Below are 25,497 nucleotides of genomic sequence, written 5' to 3'. Positions count from 1 at the left end.
AGTGTTCAAATTCAAAATGCCGCGCAACCCTTCAAATTGACGCGGTATGGGGATGACGTGGGCTGTACGGACCAAGCCAAATTTTCTCGTGTTACTCTGAGCTGCCTCGACTTGTTCCACCCGTGAGGGTACCAAGCCGAGTTGTCTGAGCCCATGCCAACGAGTAAATCCCCATAGCTTTCACGTCTTTTCTTTGGACCTCGCAAAGCCTCTTCTTCGTTCTAAGTGTTTCATGTGTTCTTGCTTTTGATCATTTCTTGAAACCGAGTGCCTCGGCACGCTCCACCACGAGGGCATCATGCCGAGGTCAGTTGTTTTTAGCAAAGAACACGTGATGCTTGGGGGTTTAAACAGGCTGGCCTTGGTGTAAACTGGTCGCGGCCTCGGATCAAGGTTTTTGACCGTTTTAAGTGAACATCGCCCCTCGGTATACTTATACCGAGGTGTTTACACCGTGAGCCTCCCCCACACTTAGTTATTTTACCATAGCACTTCTCAGACACAACCATGATGAAATTAAGTCGAGGAATCTAGCTGAGGTTCTCAAGTTTTCACTCGGTAAAAGATGACCATGGTATGAATATACCGAGGGTCGATACCGAGGCTATGTATGCTCTTTGACCTAATTCATCAGGCCGTGTCTTTTTCAAGCTTTCTCTCACTTTCACCCTCAAGGTTCACTGTCTAACTCCTGAAACACTTAACAAACCCTTCAAAAAGCTTCAAATAAAAAGAAAAAGAAGATGGAAAACGAAATATGTACATGGATAAGCTTGGGTTGTCTCCCAAGAGCACTTTGTTTAACGTCGCTAAGTTTGACTTTTCATACCTTTTCAGGCTGATTCCGGTTCAAGTAGAGGAACTGAGGTAGCTCCCTCCCTTATTTCTGATGCCAAGTAATGCTTTACCCTCTGGCTGTTTACCACAAAGCCTTGTCCATCTTTTCCTTTCAAAACCACGGCTCCATAGGGTCTTACTTCAAGAATCGTGAACGGACCGGACCACCTAGACCTCAGCTTCCCAGGGAACAGCTTGAGTCTTGAGTTAAACAACAGAACTTGGTCCCCTTCTTTGAACTCTCTCTTGTGTATCTCCTTGTCATGGAGCGCCTTGGTTCTTTCTTTGTAGATCTTAGAGCTCTCGAAAGCATCTAACCGGATCTCCTCAAGCTCATGAAGCTGTAAAACCCTCTTCTCTTGTGCGGTCTTGATGTCAAAGTTCAGAAGTTTCACTGCCCACAAGGCTTTGTATTCCAACTCAACAGGTAGATGACAGCTCTTCCCATAGAGCAAGTTAAACGGTGAGGTTCCAATGGGGGTTTTGTAGGCGGTTCTGTAAGCCCACAGAGCATCGTCAAGTTTCTTGCTCCAATCCTTCCTGGATGAGTTCACGGTCCTTTCCAAAATGGCCTTTATCTGACGGTTGGAAACCTCCACTTGGCCGCTGGTTTGCGGATGATAAGGGGTGGCCACCTTGTGCTTTACTCCGTGCTTCTTCAAAAGACTCTCAAGAGTCTTGTTGATGAAATGGCTTCCCCCATCACTGATGACTACTCTTGGTACTCCAAACCGTGGGAAGATGATACTCTTGAAGAGTTTTACCACCACTTTTGAATCGTTGGTCGGAGATGCAACCGCTTCAACCCATTTACTCACATAATCCACTGCTACAAGGATATATTGATTCCCATATAAGCTTACAAAGGGACCCATGAAGTCAATGCCCCAACAGTCGAAGACTTCTACTTCAAAGATTGGGTTTTGGGGCATTTCATTCCTTTTGGATATGTTTCCATGCCTTTGACAAGCTTCACACCTCGAGACCACTTCCTGGGCGTCTTTGAACATGGTCGGCCACCAGAAACCGCTCTGTAGAACCTTGGCAACTGTCTTGAACGATGAGCCGTGGCATTCTTGTAGCACTGGATGGATCTCTTCATCGGCCAAGCATCGCCTATAGAGATGGTCCTTGTTAAGCACGTAAAGATACGGCTCATCCCAATGATACCTCATCACATCTCTAAAGAACTTCTTCCTCTGATAAGTATCAAGATCTGGTGGCTCTAATCCGCAAGACAAGTAGTTCACAAGATCCGCGAACCATGGAAGGCTTCTTTCCTTGATCGTATTGGCTTCCTCCACCTCTAAGTAAGACCGGACTAACATGAGATGTTCCTCGGGTAAAGCATCATCTATAGGGACCTGTTCTTCAATCCTCAGCCTTGAGAGGTGATCTGCGGCTCCGTTTTCAATGCCCTTCTTATCAAGTATCTCCATGTCAAATTCTTGGAGCAATAAGACCCATTTCAAAAGCCTCGGCTTAGCGTCCTTCTTAGACATCAGGTACCTCAAGGCCGCGTGATCTGAGTAAACCGTGACCTTTGATCCCACTAGATAACTCCTGAATTTGTCAAATGCAAACACAATGGCAAGCATTTCCTTCTCGGTGGTGGCATACTTTTCTTGAGCCGAGTCCAAAGTGCGGCTGGCATAGTAGATCACATGGAGCTTCTTATCTTTCTTCTGTCCCAAGACAGCTCCTACAGCATAATCAGATGCATCGGTCATCACTTCAAATGGTAAAGACCAATCAGGGGCTTGTACAATCGGTGCACTGATCAAAGCCTCCTTGATTCTCTTGAACGCTTCCTCACATTCTTCATCAAAGTTGAAATCCACTTCTTTGCACAATAACCTGGTCAAAGGCCTGGCTATCTTGGAGAAATCCTTGATGAACCGTCTATAGAACCCAGCGTGGCCAAGGAAGCTTCTTATTCCTTTCACAGAATTTGGGGCTTGTAAGTTCACCATCACCTCGATCTTGGCCTTATCCACCTCGATGCCTTTCTCTGATACCTTGTGTCCCAAGACAATGCCTTCTTGGACCATGAAATAACACTTTTCCCAGTTTAAGACAAGCCTATGCTCCTCACACCGCTTGAGAACCTGAGAAAGATTAGCAAGACATTCGGAGAAAGAGGAGCCGTATACGGAGAAGTCATCCATAAACACCTCAAATTTCTCTTCAATTAGATCAGAGAAAATGTGCATCATACATCTTTGAAAAGTGGCCGGTGCATTACACAAACCGAATGGCATTCTTCTATATGCATAAGTGCCATAAGGGCAGGTGAATGTCGTTTTCTCTTGATCTCGGGGGTCTATAGGTATTTGAAAGAACCCCGAGTATCCATCGAGAAAACAAAAATAAGCATGATTAGCTAACCGTTCAAGCATTTGATCAATGAATGGTAAAGGAAAATGATCTTTTCTTGATGCAGAATTCAATTTCCTATAGTCAATGCACATGCGATGGCCGGTTATAGTTCTTTGGGCTATGAGTTCATCCTTATCGTTTTTCACCACCGTGATCCCACCTTTCTTGGGCACAACATGTACAGGAGATACCCACCGAGAGTCAGAGATTGGATATATTATCCCTGCCTCAAGGAGCTTTAGTATCTCCTTCTTAACCACCTCTTTGAGGTTCGGGTTAAGTCGACGTTGGTGCTAAATAGAGGACATGGCTTGGTCCTCTAGGTGGATCCTGTGGGTGCATATATCAGGAGAGATTCCTCTAATGTCAGCCAAGGAATACCCTATGGCTCTCCTGAATTTTCTTTATTTCACTAAGTAATGCACGTTCCTCATGCTCAAGCAAGTTATCGTTTATTATCACAGGAAAAGTAGAGTTTAGACCTAAGAATGCATACCTGAGCCCTGTTGGTAGAGGCTTGAGCTCAACAGGGGGTGCGTTTGCCTCATTCCAATCGGCATCAAAGCTGCATTGGCCCGGAACAGCTTCCTCGGCCTTTGCTTCATTCTCGCGCGGTTTACCATCGACCTCGGTATGAGTTGTCACGGCAATGATATCCCGAGGTGTCTCTTGTTTTCCCTTTGACTCCTCGCTTTCTAGAATGTCGAGGCTGCTCATGTGGAGCTCCAAAAACCTCGCCTCAGCTCCAAGTTCCCTCGGTTGGTCCAAAAGATGCTTGTACACCTCGCTTTCCTCGTTCAAGTACCCGTGCTCGCTTTGTTCCCGCGTTAAGACCACTTGTAACGGATCCTCTGCGTTCAACTCTTCAAGGAGCTCATCAGCCAGCTCCTCCATTACCTCCACATAGAAAACCTGACCTCCAATGGTCGGTTTCTTCATCATTTCCTTCACGTTGAACTTCATAGTCTCGGAACCGATGTGTAGTTCAATCATTCCTCCTCTCACATCTATTATGGCTCCTGCGGTTGCTAAGAACGGTCGGCCCAAGATGATAGGGTCTAATGGTTCCTCGTCCATCTCAAGAACTATGAAGTCCGTGGGGATTTCTATCTCACCGATCCTCAAAGGTAGATCCTCAAGCAACCCCACCGGTAATCTAACCGATCTATCAGCTAATACAAGAGAGATCTTGGCTGGCTTGTAGCTTTTGTATCCCAATCTCTTGGCCACCGTGTAAGGCATTAAGCTTACAGAAGCTCCAAGGTCACATAAACAGTTTAAGAACTTCAGGTGACCTAAAGCACACGGCAAAGTGAAGCTGCCCGGATCGGATAGCTTCCTTGGTGTAGATCTTCTTTGTATTATGGCACTGCACTCATGGCTCAGTATCACCATACCCTGGAGCTCCTTTGTCTTGTTGAGGATCGCGTCCTTTAGAAACTTCCCAAGCTGGGGTATAGCTAAGAAAGCATCTATAATGGGTAAGGTGAGTTGCGTGTTCTCCAAGTGTTTCTCAAAGACCGCCTTGGCCTTGTCTAGGATTTTCTTTTTGAAACGCCCTAGGAATGGTATCTGGGGTTGATAAGGTGGTGGTGGAACATAGGGCTTTTCAAGCTCGGTTGTCTTTTCCACCTCTTTTCCTTTGTCCTTGATCGGTTCCTTCTCTAAGACCGCTTCTCTACACGCATCGTCTGAGGCTGCCTCCCCCTCTAATTGCTCATTGGCCTCAATGAGCTTTGTCTTAGGCGTTGGAGTTTGTACTTCCTTACCACTCCTCAATGTGATGGCGTTCACATACTCTTTAGGGTTCGGCTCCGGTTTACCTGGTAAAGCCGGGCCTCTTGATGATGTAGAAGCTTGATTCTGCTTAAGCTCTCTGATATCTTGCTGCATTGTCGCGTGCTGTCTCTCAACCCTTTGCTGGCCCTGTAACAGTTGCTGTAGTATCCCACAGACGTCGTTCCCCATTTGATTCTGACCCGTTCCCTGAATCTGTTGTTGATTACCCATCGGCTGCGGATGGAACCCTGGTGGAAACTTGTCTTGCTGCGGTTGGTTGTTGAAGTTGTTACTCTGAGCCGCTTGATTCTGCTGAGTGTAGCCGTGCCGTTGCCCACTGAACTGTTGCTTGGGCTGGAAGGTATTCTGAAAAGGAGCCTTTTGAGCATAGCTTTGTTGTTGTTGTTGAGCAGGGTACACTTGGTCTTGAGGGTTAGCTACATTCGGGTTTCTGTATGAGAGGTTTGGGTTACTGTTGTAGTTGTTAAACCGCTGATACCTCTGCTAATTCCCTATGTAATTCAGCTCCTCTTGTGTTAGACCATCTTCATTAACATTGTCAAAACTTGGCCCTTGCTCATCAAACTCGCCTACAAAGTGTATTGGCTTTTGAGTCGCCATCAAAACCTTGTCAAGCTTACTCTGAAGCTCTCTTATATCCTTTTTCATGCGCTGTTCATCACTAAATCCCTCTGTACGGTTTCTCTATCAAAGTCCTCTCCATACGTGTCATTGGACATGGCTAGGTTCTCAACTAGTTCCATTGCCGCAGTGATCTCTTTTCCAAGAAAATTCCCATTTGAAGCTGTATCGAGTTGGTTTCTGATCTTGGGGAGTGCACCTCGGTATAAAGTACTCAAGAGGGATGCCTCTGAGAAGCCGTGGTGTGGGCATTGGTTAGTGTAGCTTCTAAACCGTTCCCAAGCTTCACTAAAGCTCTCGTTATTGTGCTGCGTGAAACTTGAGATCTGATTCCTGAGCTTAGCCGTGCATGATGTGGAAAAGAACTTTGATAAGAACGTCAGTTTACACTGCTCCCAGGTTTGTATAGAACCCCTCGGTATATTCTTTTCCCACTGGTGTGCTTTATCACCGAGGCTGAAAGGGAACAAGCGTAGCTTGAAGCTATCTTCGGAGACGCCATTTATCTTGGTTAAGTCGCAAACCCGATCAAATTGATCTAGATGCTTGAGAGGGTCTTCTCCAGCCAGACCGTGGAACTTTGAGTTTTGCACCATATTGAGCAGGGAAGCTTTAACTTTAAAGTTGTTGTTTTGAACTGGTGGAGCTTGAATCCCAGCTCGGTATTGGTGCGCATTAGCTCGGTCATTCTCTCCAACACAGATTGGAGGATGTTGTCTCTGAACTTGGGGCGGTGGCGGATGAACATGATGGGCTTGTTGTTCATTTCTTCCTGCCTGGGCCTGATTAGCCTGAGCCTGGTGCTCGGCTGCCTGAGCCTGTTGCTCCATTCTCTGTTGTTCTGCCATTCCAAGTCTGTCAAAGTGCCGTTCTTTCTCGCGAGCTCGCCTTTCTAATCTGTCGATGTTATCGTCGTATGGGAAAAGCGATCCTGTGCTCTGAGACCTGGTATTCATGCACCTGAAAACAAAACATGAACTTGGAAAGAAGTTAGTAAAATAAAGGAAAGAAAATCTTGAACTCAAGAACAAACAAGAGACTAATGCTCCTACAAGTTGGCAACGGCGCCAATTGATAACTAAGAGTTTTCAGGCTCTAAGAAGGGTTATCAATCCCCTTGTCAAAGTAGTATAAGGGGTGTCAAACCAAGCTTGTAAACGAGACACTAGCCTATGTCATTTGTTCACTTAAGTCAAGACAAGATGATAAAAGTTTGGTGACGATGATTAACAGGCAAATGAGCAATAAAGTTAAATAAAAGCAGAGATTTAAACTAATCAAGATGCAAATAACAAACACGTGATTCAGATGATGGTAATGAATGATAAAGGCAGAAGCTTTAGACAGGATATTTGACTCGGGTGCTTCCAAGTTAGACTAAGGGGCTAATGAATCATTTTATCAAGCGATTTCATTGGACTTTGAACTCAAGGCACGTTAATCTTCTCATGAAAGTATTAAACGTCTAAACTGATCCTCTTTCATACCAAAATCCCTTTTGAGAAGCACGAATCAGTCAGCAATAAGAATCGGTTCAAAAACGTCATTTAAGAGAACAAACTATCACTCTCGCGATGAAAGACTCTTAAACCCTTAACCGAGTGGTTCAGATATTTCTACAAACACTTCTGATGCGAGATATGTCTCAGATCTGAACCTCAAGTGATGTGCTTCGATCCAGCTTAGAGATCTCGTCGGTTAAGGAATGAAACATGCAAGACTAGACACCCCATTAATCCACCTTGAAAGCACCCTAATCTACCTATCTAAAGCCGCTTAAACGACTACTCACTGATCATAACGAGCTCACTAAGTCCTTTGCAAGACGTGTAGCTAGTCATGATAAGGAGTTTGATGTTGGATGATAAAAGAAATAAAGAAAGAACAAGATTCTGATGCAAAAACGAGATATCGGATTAGATTAATCAAGTTTCACAAAAGAGGCAAGTTCTTAGAGCTAAAAACAGATAAGAGATAAGATAACTAGGTTTTTAGTCTCAAAATGTATTTATAGCAAAGGGAAAGTGTGGCGGGTCAGTCCGGAACAAACCGGGTACTGAACCGCCTTCTTGGGTTGATGGGTGAGTGCCACGGTGTGTCGGAAAGTGAAGCTGAGGTCTTCATGCCGAGGCGTGCACGTGAGTCAGGATCCAGATGAAGATCTCGTGAAGAACACGTCAAGAACATGCATGAACCCTAGTCTTTGATATATCCTCACGTGTATGTTCTTGAGCCATTCTGTTCTTGATTCTGGGTTCGTGACAAGGGACCTCGGGATAAAATGTCGAGGGGTCATGATGTCGAGGTGCTTGGGAGAACACAGTCCGGCATGCACGCCGAGGTCATTACACCGAGGTGTACTTTCAACACTTAGTCGTTTCCAGCTTCAGTTCTTACGTATGCATGCCTCGATCTAACCATGCCAAGGCTTTGGCACGAGGTCTAGTCCAGAATACTTCCAAGATATGAGCCTCGAATTGAGTGACGCCAAGGTAAATATACCGAGGCTTGTGAAAATACTTAGCGCGTATCGCAACTCTTTTAGGCTTGTATCAACCATGTCACCTTCCGGAAGCAGTAACTTTCAGCACACGACTCCAATTTCTCTGGGACCAGTTCCACAGTCAATATGACTCAATAAGCTCGAACTTTGGTGAAGAAACCATCGGAGCTTGGGGAGTGGAAGGCTTCCTGGATTTAACATCTTTGCGCCGCATTGAAATCACCAGAAAATAGACTTTTAGACCGAGGTGAACTCCGGAGACCATATCTTCCAAACCTTTGCTCCGAATTGAGCTATTCCAAATGCTCTGAAAAGATCTTCCATGGATCTCAAACTTTGGTGAAGACCGGGTAAGCTGGTTCGGACTGGAGGGGCTCCGTCCGCCATGATCTTTGAAGTTCGCCGTTCAGTTCTCGGGTACGCGCAATGCTGGTGAATGCTCCGGAAGCCATATCTTTCTCTCCACTGGTCCGAATTGGATGATTCCACTGTTCTGGAATCTTTGCTTGATTATCTCCAACTTTGGTGAAGACCCCGCCAACTGATTCGGACCGGAAGGTTCCCCGGATTGCTGATCTCTGAATAACGCGGGCAAGGACAACTTTTGGTCGTAAAAACCTTCCCGCGGTAAAAAAAATGGCTGAGGGCTGTGTACCGCGGTAAGCTTTTTGGTCGTAAAAATTCTTGCCTCGGTCAAAAACTTTTCCCGTGGTATTTTTGCACTCGATACTCGATTCTGGCCGATCGGTAAGGTTATTGGCCGGTAATGAGCGTCTGGTAAACATTTTGGCCGAGGTTTCCGACCAGCCGGTACGAGATTTGGCCGAGAAATTCCTCCAAGCGGTTTTCACCATTTTTGACCCTTTTCTTCACCGTTTTCTTTTCTGTTCCTCTTCTTAGGCTCCAATTGGTCTCCAAAGCTCCTGATAAAGACTTCAAAACATGCAAAATTCTTTGGAACCTAATGCAAGCCCTAAGTCCTATTTTAACGCCTAAAGACTCAATTTACATGAGAAAGCACATGATGAGGACTCTATAATGCAATCTAAATGATGTAAAATACAGACATATCACCAAGCATCTGGATCAGATTGTAGTTCATGACGGTACTCTCATGCAGTAAAAACGAATTCAGAAGAAAAAGTTCTAAGATTCAGCTCAATAGCCAATGGAATCCTCATCGAACATATAAATCCCCATCGAAAATCCCTTAATCCCAACAATAAAACTACTCAGACATAATGAACGAAATCAAAGACATAGTATTAAGAAGTAGAATAGAAACCGAAATTGAAAAAGAAAGAACAAGGGTTCAAGAGAACAAATCTCTCTCTCCCTAAAAGCTAAAGCAAAAACAATGAAAGTATGAAGTAAATAATTTGGTTCTCTAAGGTTACACCATTTCTAGGGCTCCTAAGACATGTATTTATAGTGCTCAAGACCTCTCTAGACGTCACTTAGGGTTTCTCCAAATGTGGGCTTCAGAAATGGGCCTTTTGGGCTCGGAGGTTGAAGGCCGCGGTCGGGACAAGTGTGACCACGGTGGATGAGTGGTTTGCCGCGGTCGGGATGCTCCTGACCGAGGGAAAATGCTTGTTGGCCGCGGGTGGAAGTGCTTGCCGGCTGGTTTACGGGACATCTTGCTCTTCGCGTATCTTTTGATTGAACCGTTGGATTGCCAAGCTGTAAAGTGCACTGGAAAGCTGATACTTCCATCTTTAAGGTCTGCAAATTTGAGCTGGATCAGACGGTGAGAAGGCCTTCAATCAGGGGTGAACTTCTGACGGTTTGACTCTGAGCTGAAATCTGGTTTTCTATCCATTTTGTTAAGCTTTTCCCTAAGTTACCTGAAAAGAGTCTTGGAACTACAAATACTAGAAAAACGTGATAAAAGTACTTAAAAGCAATTAAAAACATAGAAAAAGTATTTCAAAACGATCCATAAAAGTGGTCAAAATACGGTGTTATCAACTCCCCCAGACTTAAACCTTTGTTTGTCCTCAAACAAAGCAAAAGCCTAAACTGGTTAAGTGAAAACAAAAATAGGGAATGCACAAATCTCATAGACATGAACTCTAGACTAGGACCAAAGATAGTGCATCAATCCACAACTTAGTCTAGAAAATTCTCACTAATGCACGCACAAGAGATACTAATCCACTTTTTCCGTCATGCAAAATTTAAACAATTTAAATCTTGATTTCAGTCAACTAGCTCTCTACATTCATTAAGTTCAATAGTGAGTTTTCATTAAAGACATCATCCAGGGTAGACGGCGTTTGGCATTAAAGGGCTATTTAAGTGGTGGAGTTAAAGTGTTTCGGGTTACCTGAAGATCTGGAGGATGCAAGATAATATGCAAAACAGCAAGAGAGATAAGGACCTGTTGATGACCACAGTTTTCAGTCACTTCTTCTTGCTAAATGTTGTTGCATAATCCTTCCTCCTTTGTTGTAAACAGCTGTTCCCCCAGACTTAGATTCTTTCCAGGAATCAGAAAACAATCTCCAAAACTCCATAAAATCGAACTCCAGTTGCCTTGGGAGTTAAAATTCGACCTCTCTAGACTCTGTAAGGCTTTTATTTCCTTTCTTTTCTTATTTTCGGATTTTTTTTTTTTTTTTTTTTTGGAAACGAAATCTTTTAAAGAGAGAGAGACTAGAGGACGAGATTGTACCAAAGTTTGAGATTTTTCTAAGGCAAACTGAGTTTCTCTTGTGTTGAATCCTTCCGGGAACTTTTCCGGCAAATCGCAGGTCTCTGTCCTTGGTGACTGAAAACTGCGTCGTTCCTCTTTCTCTCCAACGTTTTTGCACTTATCTGCATATAAGACAATAGAAAACAAGAGTGCATGTGGTTTGAAAGAGGATTGGTTAAGGTGGAGAACTAGCTAAAGATGAACTAGCCATTCAGAATCAACAGAGAGTGGTAAAAGGATAAAGGAGTCCTGAATGTATGATTCGTTTCCCTGGTCTAATGCTTCAATGAGAAACTTAAGTCCAAATTAAGTCCAAATAAAACAGAGCTAGTGTATCCCTTCATCTAAATCGAAATTATTCAAATTCCTCTGGGGTACTTCGTTTCAAATGTGCTTAGCTACCGCCTAGTCTAGTCCTAAATCATGAATGAGCAAGTCACTAGGAACAGTCTAGAGCACACAGTCAACTATCATTGATTCATGTTCACCATTCCCTTTAAAACGTATTTTGTTTTGAAAACCGATTTTGAAAAAATTTAAGGAAAATGCAAAAAGTGTAGATAAAGCAAGACTCATGAAAGAAAGGTGGTTAGAAAGGGATGAAATCCTCCCCCAACTTAAATCACACTGTCCTCAGTGTGAAACAAGTCGAGATTGGATGAGAAAAATGCATAAATAATCGAATTGGTAAGAACAAAGAGAACTTAGCTGGATCCGGGATGCTGGTGGAGATGAACCGGATTCATTCGAATGGGTTTGGGAAGGTGATTAGGTGGTGATGAAGGTGGTGGAGGGTGATGAATGAGGTGGAGGGTGACTGGTGAGGTGGAATGGGGTGAAAGGGATGGTTTGGGTCGGGTTTGGATCTCAACGACCAAGTGCCGCGGTCAGGGGCTGCACAACCGCGGTAAACAAGCACTTGGCCGCGGTCCGGACGGTAGGGTTCTCGCGGTCCGGACGCCTGCGACCGCGGGGGCTTATATCGCGGCTTCTTCCTGCTTCTCCTTGGTTCTTGCTGGGCCGAGCAGTCAGGTACCATCCTTTTTTTTGGTTTTTTCTGGTTTTTTTTATTTTTTTGGTTTTTTTTGTTTTATAAGAAACACCTGAAACTAAGAAAAAGAAAAAGATCAAAAGAAAAAGAAAGAAAAATTCTAAAGAAAACAATACCTAAATGGGGTTGCCTCCCATTAAGCGCTTTTGTTTTAAGTCGTTTAGCTCGACTTTTGGTGTTGGACGTGATTTATTCCAATGAAGAAGACCTTGTCCTGAGACAAGTCTTTTTCGACATCTCCTTGCTTTGCTTAGCAGGTTCTTCGTCACTCCAAAGCTCTTCTTCAAATTCTTCTGCTGCAGAACGTTTTCCTGCTTTGCTGTTGTATGGAACAGGTTCTGTGAAGCCATCTTTGTCGATATTAGCAAATGAAATCCTCCGGTTTGGCCAGTCCATTATAGCTCCGGAAGTTGCTAAAAAAGACCATCCCAGAATCACTGGATATGTTGCATCTCTCGTCTCGACAATGTAGAAGTCGACAGGCACTATGCAATCTCCTATTCTCAAAGGAATTTCATGAGCTATTCCTTGAGGTGTTGCATTGGAATCATCAGCTAGGCTAATCTTTGCTCTAGTCATGCGCAGGTGTCTAATACCAAGTCTCAAAGCAATTGCCTTGGACATCATGTTAAGACAAGGTCCAGAATCACATAGCACGTTTTTAAATATCTCTCCTCTGATAGAACAAGAGATAAGAAACTGACCTACACCTTCTATTTTATGAAGTGTTCGAACAGGTTTACCTCTTCTGGCATGATCGAACAAGTCCTCTATCTCAGGGATTGATTCTTTGCTTTCACAGAAGTAGTGGCCTATCATGAAGTCCTTGCAGGCTTTGGCAAACGTGATTCCTTCAGGTAAATTTCGAACCACATCATTGAATTCATCGAGCTTTTCTTTGCTGATTTTGTTGGTGTAGTGGCTGCAGTCTTCTGGATGTTTGAGGTGAATTGAATAAACAGCAGCATCAGGTGATGTTCTGGGAAAAGGCAGACGTCTGGCCCTCCCAAAGTAGGTTCTGATATCCTCCTTTGTCTCCTTGCTGTACCTAAAGAAAACTTGCAAACAACCAAGATGCCATATATCATCGAAACCTGTGTAAAGAGGGATCGATTTCACAAACTTGTTGAATTCAACGAGCCTTTCTCTGGAGATTGGTGCTTTTAATTCCACCATTTTGTCTGGATTCCCTCCTTCTATGAACAGACGGTAGTCTTCATCTTCTAGGTGGTGCCCTTCATATTCATCCTCATATGCTAAGACTATGTTGCAAGGGAGTACCTCATTTTCTTCTTGAGATGTTTTGGAGTTGATAGCATACACCGTTTGCTCCGCGGGGTTTTGACCATCCCAGCAGATGTATCAGATGAGCATTGACCTGTAGGAGTGAAAAAGGGCTGAAAGGCATCTGAAAGAGTGTTGGCCGCGGGTAGAAGCTCCACGACCGCGGGTGAAGAGGGCTTTGCCGCGGTCAGGATGCTCACGACCGCGGCTGGAAGCTTGTTGGCCGCGGTCACGTGAGTTCCGACAGCGGGAATGAGGCTTCGAGTTGTTTCCTCAGTTTCGTCTGCTCCTTTGCCATCTGAACTGATTTCTGCACCTTCTAACTCCGTCTCCTCCTCTTTTAGGCTAAGATCTTCGATGAGAAGCGTCGAACCATTCGTTTCACGTCCTTGCATAAGCTTTTCGACCTTCTTTTCGATTTCGTCGAGGGTACAGACTATTTCGTCCACAGTTGAGTCTATTGTCTCTGCTTTTTCTTGAACCTTGTGTACTCCATCCCAAATCTCTTCCACACAGGAATAGGTTTGGTTGTTGTGGTAGTTAATAGTCTCTTCTGCTTCACCAAGTTTGATCTCTAAGGTGCGGATGCTCCAACCGGCTTTGCGAATGCGAACTTCGTGTGCTCCAACTCGTTCTTCGATTGATTTCATCCTCTCCTGGTCGGTTCCAGCACCTTTGTTTACCTGGCTTTCGACGATTTTCACCGATTGGAGCTTTCTGTTAAAGCGTATTGACAAGTCGTCAATTCTCTCGTCAATTGTGGATCTGGCTTGAACGTCGAGTAAGTGCGAGACCGCCAATTCTAGTAGCTCCAATCGGTGAATGGGTTTGACGTTTTCATTCTTGTGAGGCAACCGACGAGCAGGTTGTTAAGGGTTGGCCATTTGAGGTGCGCAGTGTTCCTTCTAGGATGTTCTGTTGTCTTCGCTTTGAGTTTTTTCGTAGAGATCGCGTAGATGCTTCTCTCTGCGTCTGGTGGCTTGAGGAGTGTTATAGAAACCTTCCTCATAGTGTATATTTCGATTTATAGGATCCATATCTTCTGAAATGGAAACAAAATAACCGAAAAATGGAAAATTGCAGAAAAGGGGGTTCTAGAGTCGATTTACTAACCTTTCTCGGGGTTTTGCAGAAAAGAAAACGCGTGCCTTCCCCGGCAACGGCGCCAAAAACTTGATGGTGACTTGATGTGTGGTGTCGAGGGTTGTCAAGTTTTACCCTAATTGAAATCAATAGCCGCAAGTGCACAGCTGATCAATTGTAGTACTTAGGGATCGAATCCACAGGGAAGGAGGATCTTTTCCTGCAAAAAGCCTTTGAAATAAGTTAAAGTAAGGAAGTCTAGAACAAAAACAGTTTAGTGGGGGTTTGGTAGTGTGTTTAAAATGTAAAAACGAAATCTTAAAAGAGAATACGGAAATTAAATGGCGCAATAACTAAACTTAACTAAAATAACTAAAAATGATAAAAACGGATATTCTAATGCTTAAATGAAAATGAACTAAAAAGGAAAGACAATATTGAACTAAAGCTTTTAAGAAAATCGGTGTAAATCAATGGAGAAGAAAGCGTTGGGGTTAAGGGAAGTTTTCTCAGGGGTACGAACGATTCAAAACATTGCTAGAGAGGAAATTTTGTAAGATCTTAGCTTAAACTTTTCGAACTGGAGTCACGGACCTATGAATACGCCACTGTCGTGATGATAGACAACTATCTCTGTCAACCCTGACCAGTAGGTTTCCACTCTGGGCCTGGAAGAGAAGAGATGCATTATGTTTAAGACTCGTCCTAATTCACAAATCGCCCATAGGTAGGTTTCCACTCCTATGTTTGTTTTGCTCTCCCAAACTAGATCTGATACCTGATGAACACTTTCGTGTCACCAAGCATCTGGATCAGATTGTAGTTCATGATGCTACTCTCATGCAGTAAAAACGAATTCAGAAGAAAAAGTTCTAAGATTCAGCTCAATACCCAATGGAATCCTCATCGAACATATAAATCCCCATCGAAAATCCCTTAATCCCAACAATAAAACTACTCAGACATAATGAACGAAATCAAACACATAGTATTAAGAAGTAGAATAGAAACCGAAATTGAAAAAGAAAGAACAAGGGTTCACGAGAACAAATCTCTCTCTCCCTAAAAGCTAAAGCAAAAACAATGAAAGTATGAAGTAAATAATTCGGTTCTCTAAGGTTACACAATTTCTAAGGTTCCTAAGACATGTATTTATAGTGCTCAAGACCTCTCTAGACGTCACTTAGGGTTTCTCCAAATGTGGGCTTCAGAAATGGGCTTTTTGGGCTCGGAGGTTGAAGGCCGCGGTCGGGACAAGTCTGACCGCGGTGGATGAGTGGTTTGCCGCGATCGGGATGCTCCTGACCGTGGGAAAATGCTTGTTGGCCGCGGGTGGAAGTGCTTGCCGGCTGGTTTACGGGACATCTTGCTCTTCGCGTATCTTTTGATTGAACCGTTGGATTGCCAAGCTGTAAAGTGCACTGGAAAGCTGATACACAGCTGTAGCAGCTAAGGCTTCTTGGATAAGAAACCCAATGCTGAGATATGTTCATAAGATCCTTGCTCACAGCTTATATTTTAAGCTTGATGTTGGGAGAAATCATCAAGGTGATCTGAACCTCCTTGGTGTGGGACTGAAACAGTTGATGCCAACTCATGAGAATGGGAAGCCTTATGAAGGATATCCTCACACACCTTGCCTTGCCTCTCAACTAGCAAAATCTTTGATGTTCTACAAGGAGTGCATTTGGGATTCAAAGAGGAAGGATGCAAAGCTTGTCCATGGTTGGGTTGTAACAAAGATTTTGAAGGAAAGAGGATACAGGTTTAAGGAAAGCAAGGCAAAGTTTGATCTGATTAATGAAGCACATCTGTGCAAGATTGGTTTCTTTCAAGGAAGAGTTGGTGCCAAGCTGGTTTACAACTTCAAGTACTTCATGGATGAGCCACTCCAAGTTCTCCTGCCCAATCCCTCCCTCAACACAGTCCAAGTAAAGTGCAACATTCACTTATATTTTCTAAAGGAAGAGCTCTACAACTCCCAGACTGATCCACCAATTCTCAAGTATAAGAAGGCTTGCAGAGAAGAAGCTTCCAAGGGAAAGAAAGCAGCTGCTGAAGCTGCTGCTGCTACTGCTGCTGGTGCTGAAGATGATGGTCTACCTCCACCTCAGAAACGTTATGCTTTCCACTTTGATGATTACAACTGGGAAGAGCCAGGCACCTCAGGGTTTAGAGCTCAGCAAAAGATTGGTGTCCTTCAACAATGGTACAAGTATCAGGACAAAACGATACACAAGATGGCTAAGTGTATCAAGAAAATGAAAAAGAGGATCAAGAAGCTTGAAAACCCTTGCAAAGAAGGATCTCCCCCACCAGTTTCACCACAACACAGAGAAGAGGTTGTAGAGAGCTCCACCAATTGCACAGCATTGGTACCATATGGCACAGCATGGGTGGACCTTGAAGCCGTTTCTAATGAGGCAATCAAGCACTCTTGGGAGACACCATCTGGTAACACATCAAACCCCTCATACTCGTTGGGGTCAGACTTCCACAGCTCTTAGGTAACACTCCAACCCTTGTACATATGTATGTAGTTCTTTCTTTTTCTCTATGCATTTTGCTTGTTTGAGTTTGCACTCATTTCTCATGCTTTTATAACACAAGGGACTGTGTTATTTAAGAGTGGGGGAGGAGTTTCACCTTTTACTAATCATGTTTTCTCTGTTCTTATTTTCTACTTTGAGTCTTGAGTCACATTCTTGCATGCATTCATGTAGTTCCATCTAAGTGCATATAAAAACCAAAAAAATCAGAAATATTCTCACAAAAAATATGTTCATCCTTGTTGCATTTCACATTTTTATGATTGAGTCTAGTTGCATCATATAGGTTGCATTATGCATGGGAGTAATGATATTTTTTTCCTTGAGAGAATATCACTTTAAGAATTCGTTTCACTGCCCTAGTTTCTAGTTCTTTGATGCATGTAAACAAGAAAGAAGTCAAGACTGATCCATGCTTTGAACTTGTTAAGTGAGTCAGGCTTTGATTAGTTTCAGCCTTATTTAAGTGAGAACCATAATTTGACAATCTAATTATCATGTTTGTGCATGTCATTGTGAACGCATGGGTACCCTTAAAATATTTGAGCTCTCTTATCCTTTTTACCACTATTTGCTAGCTCAAATAGCTGTTCTCTCATCTTGAGACAGTTCCCTGCCTTGAAAAAAACCTTCCTTGAAGCCTGAAACACTCTAGTGAGAGATGTGAGGTCTTTTTCTGAATAAACTTGACAGAAAGTGTTGGGTTTAGGGCACAAGAGTAGAGTTTCATGTAGATCTAGCTCTGCATCATGAGTCTAGAGTAGGCTAGGAAGAGATCTTGGGAAACACTGCGTGAAAAAGATTGAGTTTGAGATGAGAACCAGGGGATGGAAAAGAAAAGAAATCGGTTTCGGGTCTGCTGTGTCGGAAAGTGAAGCTGAGGTCTTCATGCCGAGGCGTGCACGTGAGTCAGGATCCAGATGAAGATCTCGTGAAGAACACGTCAAGAACATGCATGAACCCTAGTCTTTGATATATCCTCACGTGTATGTTCTTGAGCATTCTGTTCTTGATTCTGGGTTCGTGACAAGGGACCTCGGGATAAAATGTCGAGGGGTCATGATGTCGAGGTGCTTGGGAGAACACAGTCCGGCATGCACGCCGAGGTCATTACACCGAGGTGTACTTTCAACACTTAGTCGTTTCCAGCTTCAGTTCTTACGTATGCATGCCTCGATCTAACCATGCCAAGGCTTTGGCACGAGGTCTAGTCCAGAATACTTCCAAGATATGAGCCTCGAATTGAGTGACGCCAAGGTAAATATACCGAGGCTTGTGAAAATACTTAGCGCGTATCGCAACTCTTTTAGGCTTGTATCAACCATGTCACCTTCCGGAAGCAGTAACTTTCAGCACACGACTCCAATTTCTCTGGGACCAGTTCCACAGTCAATATGACTCAATAAGCTCAAACTTTGGTGAAGAAACCATCGGAGCTTGGGGAGTGGAAGGCTTCCTGGATTTAACATCTTTGCGCCGCATTGAAATCACCAGAAAATAGACTTTTAGACCGAGGTGAACTCCGGAGACCATATCTTCCAAACCTTTGCTCCGAATTGAGCTATTCCAAATGCTCTGAAAAGATCTTCCATGGATCTCAAACTTTGGTGAAGACCGGGTAAGCTGGTTCGGACTGGAGGGTCTCCGTCCGCCATGATCTTTGAAGTTCGCCGTTCAGTTCTCGGGTACGCGCAATGCTGGTGAATGCTCCGGAAGCCATATCTTTCTCTCCACTGGTCCGAATTGGATGATTCCACTGTTCTGGAATCTTTGCTTGATTATCTCCAACTTTGGTGAAGACCCCGCCAACTGATTCGGACCGGAAGGTTCCCCGGATTGCTGATCTCTGAATAACGCGGACAAGGACAACTTTTGGTCGTAAAAACCTTCCCGCGGTAAAAAAAAATGGCTGAGGGCTGTGTACCGCGGTAAGCTTTTTGGTCGTAAAAATTCTTGCCTCGGTCAAAAACTTTTCCCGTGGTATTTTTGCACTCGATACTCGATTCTGGCCGATCGGTAAGGTTATTGGCCGGTAATGAGCGTCTGGTAAACATTTTGGCCGAGGTTTCCGACCAGCCGGTACGAGATTTGGCCGAGAAATTCCTCCAAGCGGTTTTCACCATTTTTGACCCTTTTCTTCACCGTTTTCTTTTCTGTTCCTCTTCTTAGGCTCCAATTGGTCTCCAAAGCTCCTGATAAAGACTTCAAAACATGCAAAATTCTTTGGAACCTAATGCAAGCCCTAAGTCCTATTTTAACGCCTAAAGACTCAATTTACATGAGAAAGCACATGATGAGGACTCTATAATGCAATCTAAATGATGTAAAATACAGACATATCACCAAGCATCTGGATCAGATTGTAGTTCATGATGGTACTCTCATGCAGTAAAAACGAATTCAGAAGAAAAAGTTCTAAGATTCAGCTCAATAGCCAATGGAATCCTCATCGAACATATAAATCCCCATCGAAAATCCCTTAATCCCAACAATAAAACTACTCAGACATAATGAACGAAATCAAAGACATAGTATTAAGAAGTAGAATAGAAACCGAAATTGAAAAAGAAAGAACAAGGGTTCAAGAGAACAAATCTCTCTCTCCCTAAAAGCTAAAGCAAAAACAATGAAAGTATGAAGTAAATAATTTGGTTCTCTAAGGTTACACCATTTCTAGGGCTCCTAAGACATGTATTTATAGTGCTCAAGACCTCTCTAGACGTCACTTAGGGTTTCTCCAAATGTGGGCTTCAGAAATGGGCCTTTTGGGCTCGGAGGTTGAAGGCCGCGGTCGGGACAAGTGTGACCACGGTGGATGAGTGGTTTGCCGCGGTCGGGATGCTCCTGACCGAGGGAAAATGCTTGTTGGCCGCGGGTGGAAGTGCTTGCCGGCTGGTTTACGGGACATCTTGCTCTTCGCGTATCTTTTGATTGAACCGTTGGATTGCCAAGCTGTAAAGTGCACTGGAAAGCTGATACTTCCATCTTTAAGGTCTGAAAATTTGAGCTGGATCAGACGGTGAGAAGGCCTTCAATCAGGGGTGAACTTCTGACGGTTTGACTCTGAGCTGAAATCTGGTTTTCTATCCATTTTGTTAAGCTTTTCCCTAAGTTACCTGAAAAGAGTCTTGGAACTACAAATACTAGAAAAACGTGATAAAAGTACTTAAAAGCAATTAAAAACATAGAAAAAGTATTTCAAAACGATCCATAAAAGTGGTCAAAATACGGTGTTATCAACTCCCCCAGACTTAAACCTTTGTTTGTCCTCAAACAAAGCAAAAGCCTAAACTGGTTAAGTGAAAACAAAAATAGGGAATGCACAAATCTCATAGACATGAACTATAGACTAGGACCAAAGATAGTGCATCAATCCACAACTTAGTCTAGAAAATTCTCACTAATGCACGCACAAGAGATACTAATCCACTTTTTCCGTCATGCAAAATTTAAACAATTTAAATCTTGATTTCAGTCAACTAGCTCTCTACATTCATTAAGTTCAATAGTGAGTTTTCATTAAAGACATCATCCAGGGTAGACGGCGTTTGGCATTAAAGGTGGTGGAGTTAAAGTGTTTCGGGTTACCTGAAGATCTGGAGGATGCAAGATAATATGCAAAACAGCAAGAGAGATAAGGACCTGTTGATGACCACAGTTTTCAGTCACTTCTTCTTGCTAAATGTTGTTGCATAATCCTTCCTCCTTTGTTGTAAACAGCTGTTCCCCCAGACTTAGATTCTTTCCAGGAATCAGAAAACAATCTCCAAAACTCCATAAAATCGAACTCCAGTTGCCTTGGGAGTTAAAATTCGACCTCTCTAGACTCTGTAAGGCTTTTATTTCCTTTCTTTTCTTATTTTCGGATATTTTTTTTTTTTTTTTTTTTGGAAACGAAATCTTTTAAAGAGAGAGAGACTAGAGGACGAGATTGTACCAAAGTTTGAGATTTTTCTAAGGCAAACTGAGTTTCTCTTGTGTTGAATCCTTCCGGGAACTTTTCCGGCAAATCGCAGGTCTCTGTCCTTGGTGACTGAAAACTGCGTCGTTCCTCTTTCTCTCCAACGTTTTTGCACTTATCTGCATATAAGACAATAGAAAACAAGAGTGCATGTGGTTTGAAAGAGGATTGGTTAAGGTGGGGAACTAGCTAAAGATGAACTAGCCATTCAGAATCAACAGAGAGTGGTAAAAGGATAAAGGAGTCCTGAATGTATGATTCGTTTCCCTGGTCTAATGCTTCAATGAGAAACTTAAGTCCAAATTAAGTCCAAATAAAACAGAGCTAGTGTATCCCTTCATCTAAATCGAAATTATTCAAATTCCTCTGGGGTACTTCGTTTCAAATGTGCTTAGCTACCGCCTAGTCTAGTCCTAAATCATGAATGAGCAAGTCACTAGGAACAGTCTAGAGCACACAGTCAACTATCATTGATTCATGTTCACCATTCCCTTTAAAACGTATTTTGTTTTGAAAACCGATTTTGAAAAACTTTAAGGAAAATGCAAAAAGTGTAGATAAAGCAAGACTCATGAAAGAAAGGTGGTTAGAAAGGGATGAAATCCTCCCCCAAACTTAAATCACACTGTCCTCAGTGTGAAACAAGTCGAGATTGGATGAGAAAAATGCATAAATAATCGAATTGGTAAGAACAAAGAGAACTTAGCTGGATCCGGGATGCTGGTGGAGATGAACCGGATTCATTCGAATGGGTTTGGGAAGGTGATTAGGTGGTGATGAAGGTGGTGGAGGGTGATGAATGAGGTGGAGGGTGACTGGTGAGGTGGAATGGGGTGAAAGGGATGGTTTGGGTCGGGTTTGGATCTCAACGACCAAGTGCCGCGGTCAGGGGCTGCACAACCGCGGCAAACAAGCACTTGGCCGCGGTCCGGACGGTAGGGTTCTCGCGGTCCGGACGCCTGCGACCGCGGGGGCTTATATCGCGGCTTCTTCCTGCTTCTCCTTGGTTCTTGCTGGGCCGAGCAGTCAGGTACCATCCTTTTTTTTGGTTTTTTCTGGTTTTTTTATTTTTTTGGTTTTTTTTTGTTTTATAAGAAACACCTGAAACTAAGAAAAAGAAAAAGATCAAAAGAAAAAGAAAGAAAAATTCTAAAGAAAACAATACCTAAATGGGGTTGCCTCCCATTAAGCGCTTTTGTTTTAAGTCGTTTAGCTCGACTTTTGGTGTTGGACGTGATTTATTCCAATGAAGAAGACCTTGTCCTGAGACAAGTCTTTTTCGACATCTCCTTGCTTTGCTTAGCAGGTTCTTCGTCACTCCAAAGCTCTTCTTCAAATTCTTCTGCTGCAGAACGTTTTCCTGCTTTGCTGTTGTATGGAACAGGTTCTGTGAAGCCATGTTTGTCGATATTAGCAAATGAAATCCTCCGGTTTGGCCAGTCCATTATAGCTCCGGAAGTTGCTAAAAAAGACCATCCCAGAATCACTGGATATGTTGCATCTCTCGTCTCGACAATGTAGAAGTCGACAGGCACTATGCAATCTCCTATTCTCAAAGGAATTTCATGAGCTATTCCTTGAGGTGTTGCATTGGAATCATCAGCTAGGCTAATCTTTGCTCTAGTCATGCGCAGGTGTCTAATACCAAGTCTCAAAGCAATTGCCTTGGACATCATGTTAAGACAAGGTCCAGAATCACATAGCACGTTTTTAAATATCTCTCCTCTGATAGAACAAGAGATAAGAAACTGACCTACACCTTCTATTTTATGAAGTGTTCGAACAGGTTTACCTCTTCTGGCATGATCGAACAAGTCCTCTATCTCAGGGATTGATTCTTTGCTTTCACAGAAGTAGTGGCCTATCATGAAGTCCTTGCAGGCTTTGGCAAACGTGATTCCTTCAGGTAAATTTCGAACCACATCATTGAATTCATCGAGCTTTTCTTTGCTGATTTTGTTGGTGTAGTGGCTGCAGTCTTCTGGATGTTTGAGGTGAATTGAATAAACAGCAGCATCAGGTGATGTTCTGGGAAAAGGCAGACGTCTGGCCCTCCCAAAGTAGGTTCTGATATCCTCCTTTGTCTCCTTGCTGTACCTAAAGAAAACTTGCAAACAACCAAGATGCCATATATCATCGAAACCTGTGTAAAGAGGGATCGATTTCACAAACTTGTTGAATTCAACGAGCCTTTCTCTGGAGATTGGTGCTTTTAATTCCACCATTTTGTCTGGATTCCCTCCTTCTATGAACAGACGGTAGTCTTCATCTTCTAGGTGGTGCCCTTCATATTCATCCTCATATGCTAAGACTATGTTGCAAGGGAGTACCTCATTTTCTTCTTGAGATGTTTTGGAGTTGATAGCATACACCGTTTGCTCCGCGGGGTTTTGACCATCCCAGCAGATGTATCAGATGAGCATTGACCTGTAGGAGTGAAAAAGGGCTGAAAGGCATCTGAAAGAGTGTTGGCCGCGGGTAGAAGCTCCACGACCGCGGGTGAAGAGGGCTTTGCCGCGGTCAGGATGCTCACGACCGCGGCTGGAAGCTTGTTGGCCGCGGTCACGTGAGTTCCGACAGCGGGAATGAGGCTTCGAGTTGTTTCCTCAGTTTCGTCTGCTCCTTTGCCATCTGAACTGATTTCTGCACCTTCTAACTCCGTCTCCTCCTCTTTTAGGCTAAGATCTTCGATGAGAAGCGTCGAACCATTCGTTTCACGTCCTTGCATAAGCTTTTCGACCTTCTTTTCGATTTCGTCGAGGGTACAGACTATTTCGTCCACAGTTGAGTCTATTGTCTCTGCTTTTTCTTGAACCTTGTGTACTCCATCCCAAATCTCTTCCACACAGGAATAGGTTTGGTTGTTGTGGTAGTTAATAGTCTCTTCTGCTTCACCAAGTTTGATCTCTAAGGTGCGGATGCTCCAACCGGCTTTGCGAATGCGAACTTCGTGTGCTCCAACTCGTTCTTCGATTGATTTCATCCTCTCCTGGTCGGTTCCAGCACCTTTGTTTACCTGGCTTTCGACGATTTTCACCGATTGGAGCTTTCTGTTAAAGCGTATTGACAAGTCGTCAATTCTCTCGTCAATTGTGGATCTGGCTTGAACGTCGAGTAAGTGCGAGACCGCCAATTCTAGTAGCTCCAATCGGTGAATGGGTTTGACGTTTTCATTCTTGTGAGGCAACCGACGAGCAGGTTGTTCAGGGTTGGCCATTTGAGGTGCGCAGGGTTCCTTCTAGGATGTTCTGTTGTCTTCGCTTTGAGTTTTTTCGTAGAGATCGCGTAGATGCTTCTCTCTGCGTCTGGTGGCTTGAGGAGTGTTATAGAAACCTTCCTCATAGTGTATATTTCGATTTATAGGATCCATATCTTCTGAAATGGAAACAAAATAACCGAAAAATGGAAAATTGCAGAAAAGGGGGTTCTAGAGTCGATTTACTAACCTTTCTCGTGGTTTTGCAGAAAAGAAAACGCGTGCCTTCCCCGGCAACGGCGCCAAAAACTTGATGGTGACTTGATGTGTGGTGTCGAGGGTTGTCAAGTTTTACCCTAATTGAAATCAATAGCCGCAAGTGCACAGCTGATCAATTGTAGTACTTAGGGATCGAATCCACAGGGAAGGAGGATCTTTTCCTGCAAAAAGCCTTTGAAATAAGTTAAAGTAAGGAAGTCTAGAACAAAAACAGTTTAGTGGGGGTTTGGTAGTGTGTTTAAAATGTAAAAACGAAATCTTAAAAGAGAATACGGAAATTAAATGGCGCAATAACTAAACTTAACTAAAATAACTAAAAATGATAAAAACGGATATTCTAATGCTTAAATGAAAATGAACTAAAAAGGAAAGACAATATTGAACTAAAGCTTTTAAGAAAATCGGTGTAAATCAATGGAGAAGAAAGCGTTGGGGTTAAGGGAAGTTTTCTCAGGGGTACGAACGATTCAAAACATTGCTAGAGAGGAAATTTTGTAAGATCTTAGCTTAAACTTTTCGAACTGGAGTCACGGACCTATGAATACGCCACTGTCGTGATCATAGACAACTATCTCTCTCAACCCTGACCAGTAGGTTTCCACTCTGGGCCTGGAAGAGAAGAGATGCATTATGTTTAAGACTCGTCCTAATTCACAAATCGCCCATAGGTAGGTTTCCACTCCTATGTTTGTTTTGCTCTCCCAAACTAGATCTGATACCTGATGAACACTTTCGTGTCACCAAGCATCTGGATCAGATTGTAGTTCATGACGCTACTCTCATGCAGTAAAAACGAATTCAGAAGAAAAAGTTCTAAGATTCAGCTCAATACCCAATGGAATCCTCATCGAACATATAAATCCCCATCGAAAATCCCTTAATCCCAACAATAAAACTACTCAGACATAATGAACGAAATCAAACACATAGTATTAAGAAGTAGAATAGAAACCGAAATTGAAAAAGAAAGAACAAGGGTTCACGAGAACAAATCTCTCTCTCCCTAAAAGCTAAAGCAAAAACAATGAAAGTATGAAGTAAATAATTCGGTTCTCTAAGGTTACACAATTTCTAAGGTTCCTAAGACATGTATTTATAGTGCTCAAGACCTCTCTAGACGTCACTTAGGGTTTCTCCAAATGTGGGCTTCAGAAATGGGCTTTTTGGGCTCGGAGGTTGAAGGCCGCGGTCGGGACAAGTCTGACCGCGGTGGATGAGTGGTTTGCCGCGATCGGGATGCTCCTGACCGTGGGAAA

General features: G+C 43.3%; 1 protein-coding gene and 1 non-coding gene across 2 annotated transcripts in view; one reads left to right on the top strand and one right to left on the bottom strand.

Annotated features, from left to right (window-relative positions):
* Positions 1-13,823, bottom strand: part of LOC112088551 — a 58,868-nt gene extending 45,045 nt beyond the window's left edge. The window contains exon 1 of the mRNA XM_024158945.1: positions 13,407-13,823. Within this exon, the coding sequence (XP_024014713.1) occupies positions 13,407-13,823 (417 nt within the window). The remainder of the gene's footprint in view (positions 1-13,406) is intronic.
* Positions 5,872-5,978, top strand: LOC112088647. Its single transcript, XR_002900593.1, has one exon. It is a non-coding gene; the product is annotated as a small nucleolar RNA R71 (small nucleolar RNA).
* Positions 13,824-25,497: the final 11,674 nt, after the last annotated feature.

The sequence above is a fragment of the Eutrema salsugineum genome, unplaced genomic scaffold, assembly GCF_000478725.1.
Source record: "Eutrema salsugineum unplaced genomic scaffold, Eutsalg1_0 scaffold_14, whole genome shotgun sequence".
Taxonomy (NCBI): domain Eukaryota; kingdom Viridiplantae; phylum Streptophyta; class Magnoliopsida; order Brassicales; family Brassicaceae; genus Eutrema; species Eutrema salsugineum.
This window is presented reverse-complemented; position numbering and strand designations above follow the sequence as displayed.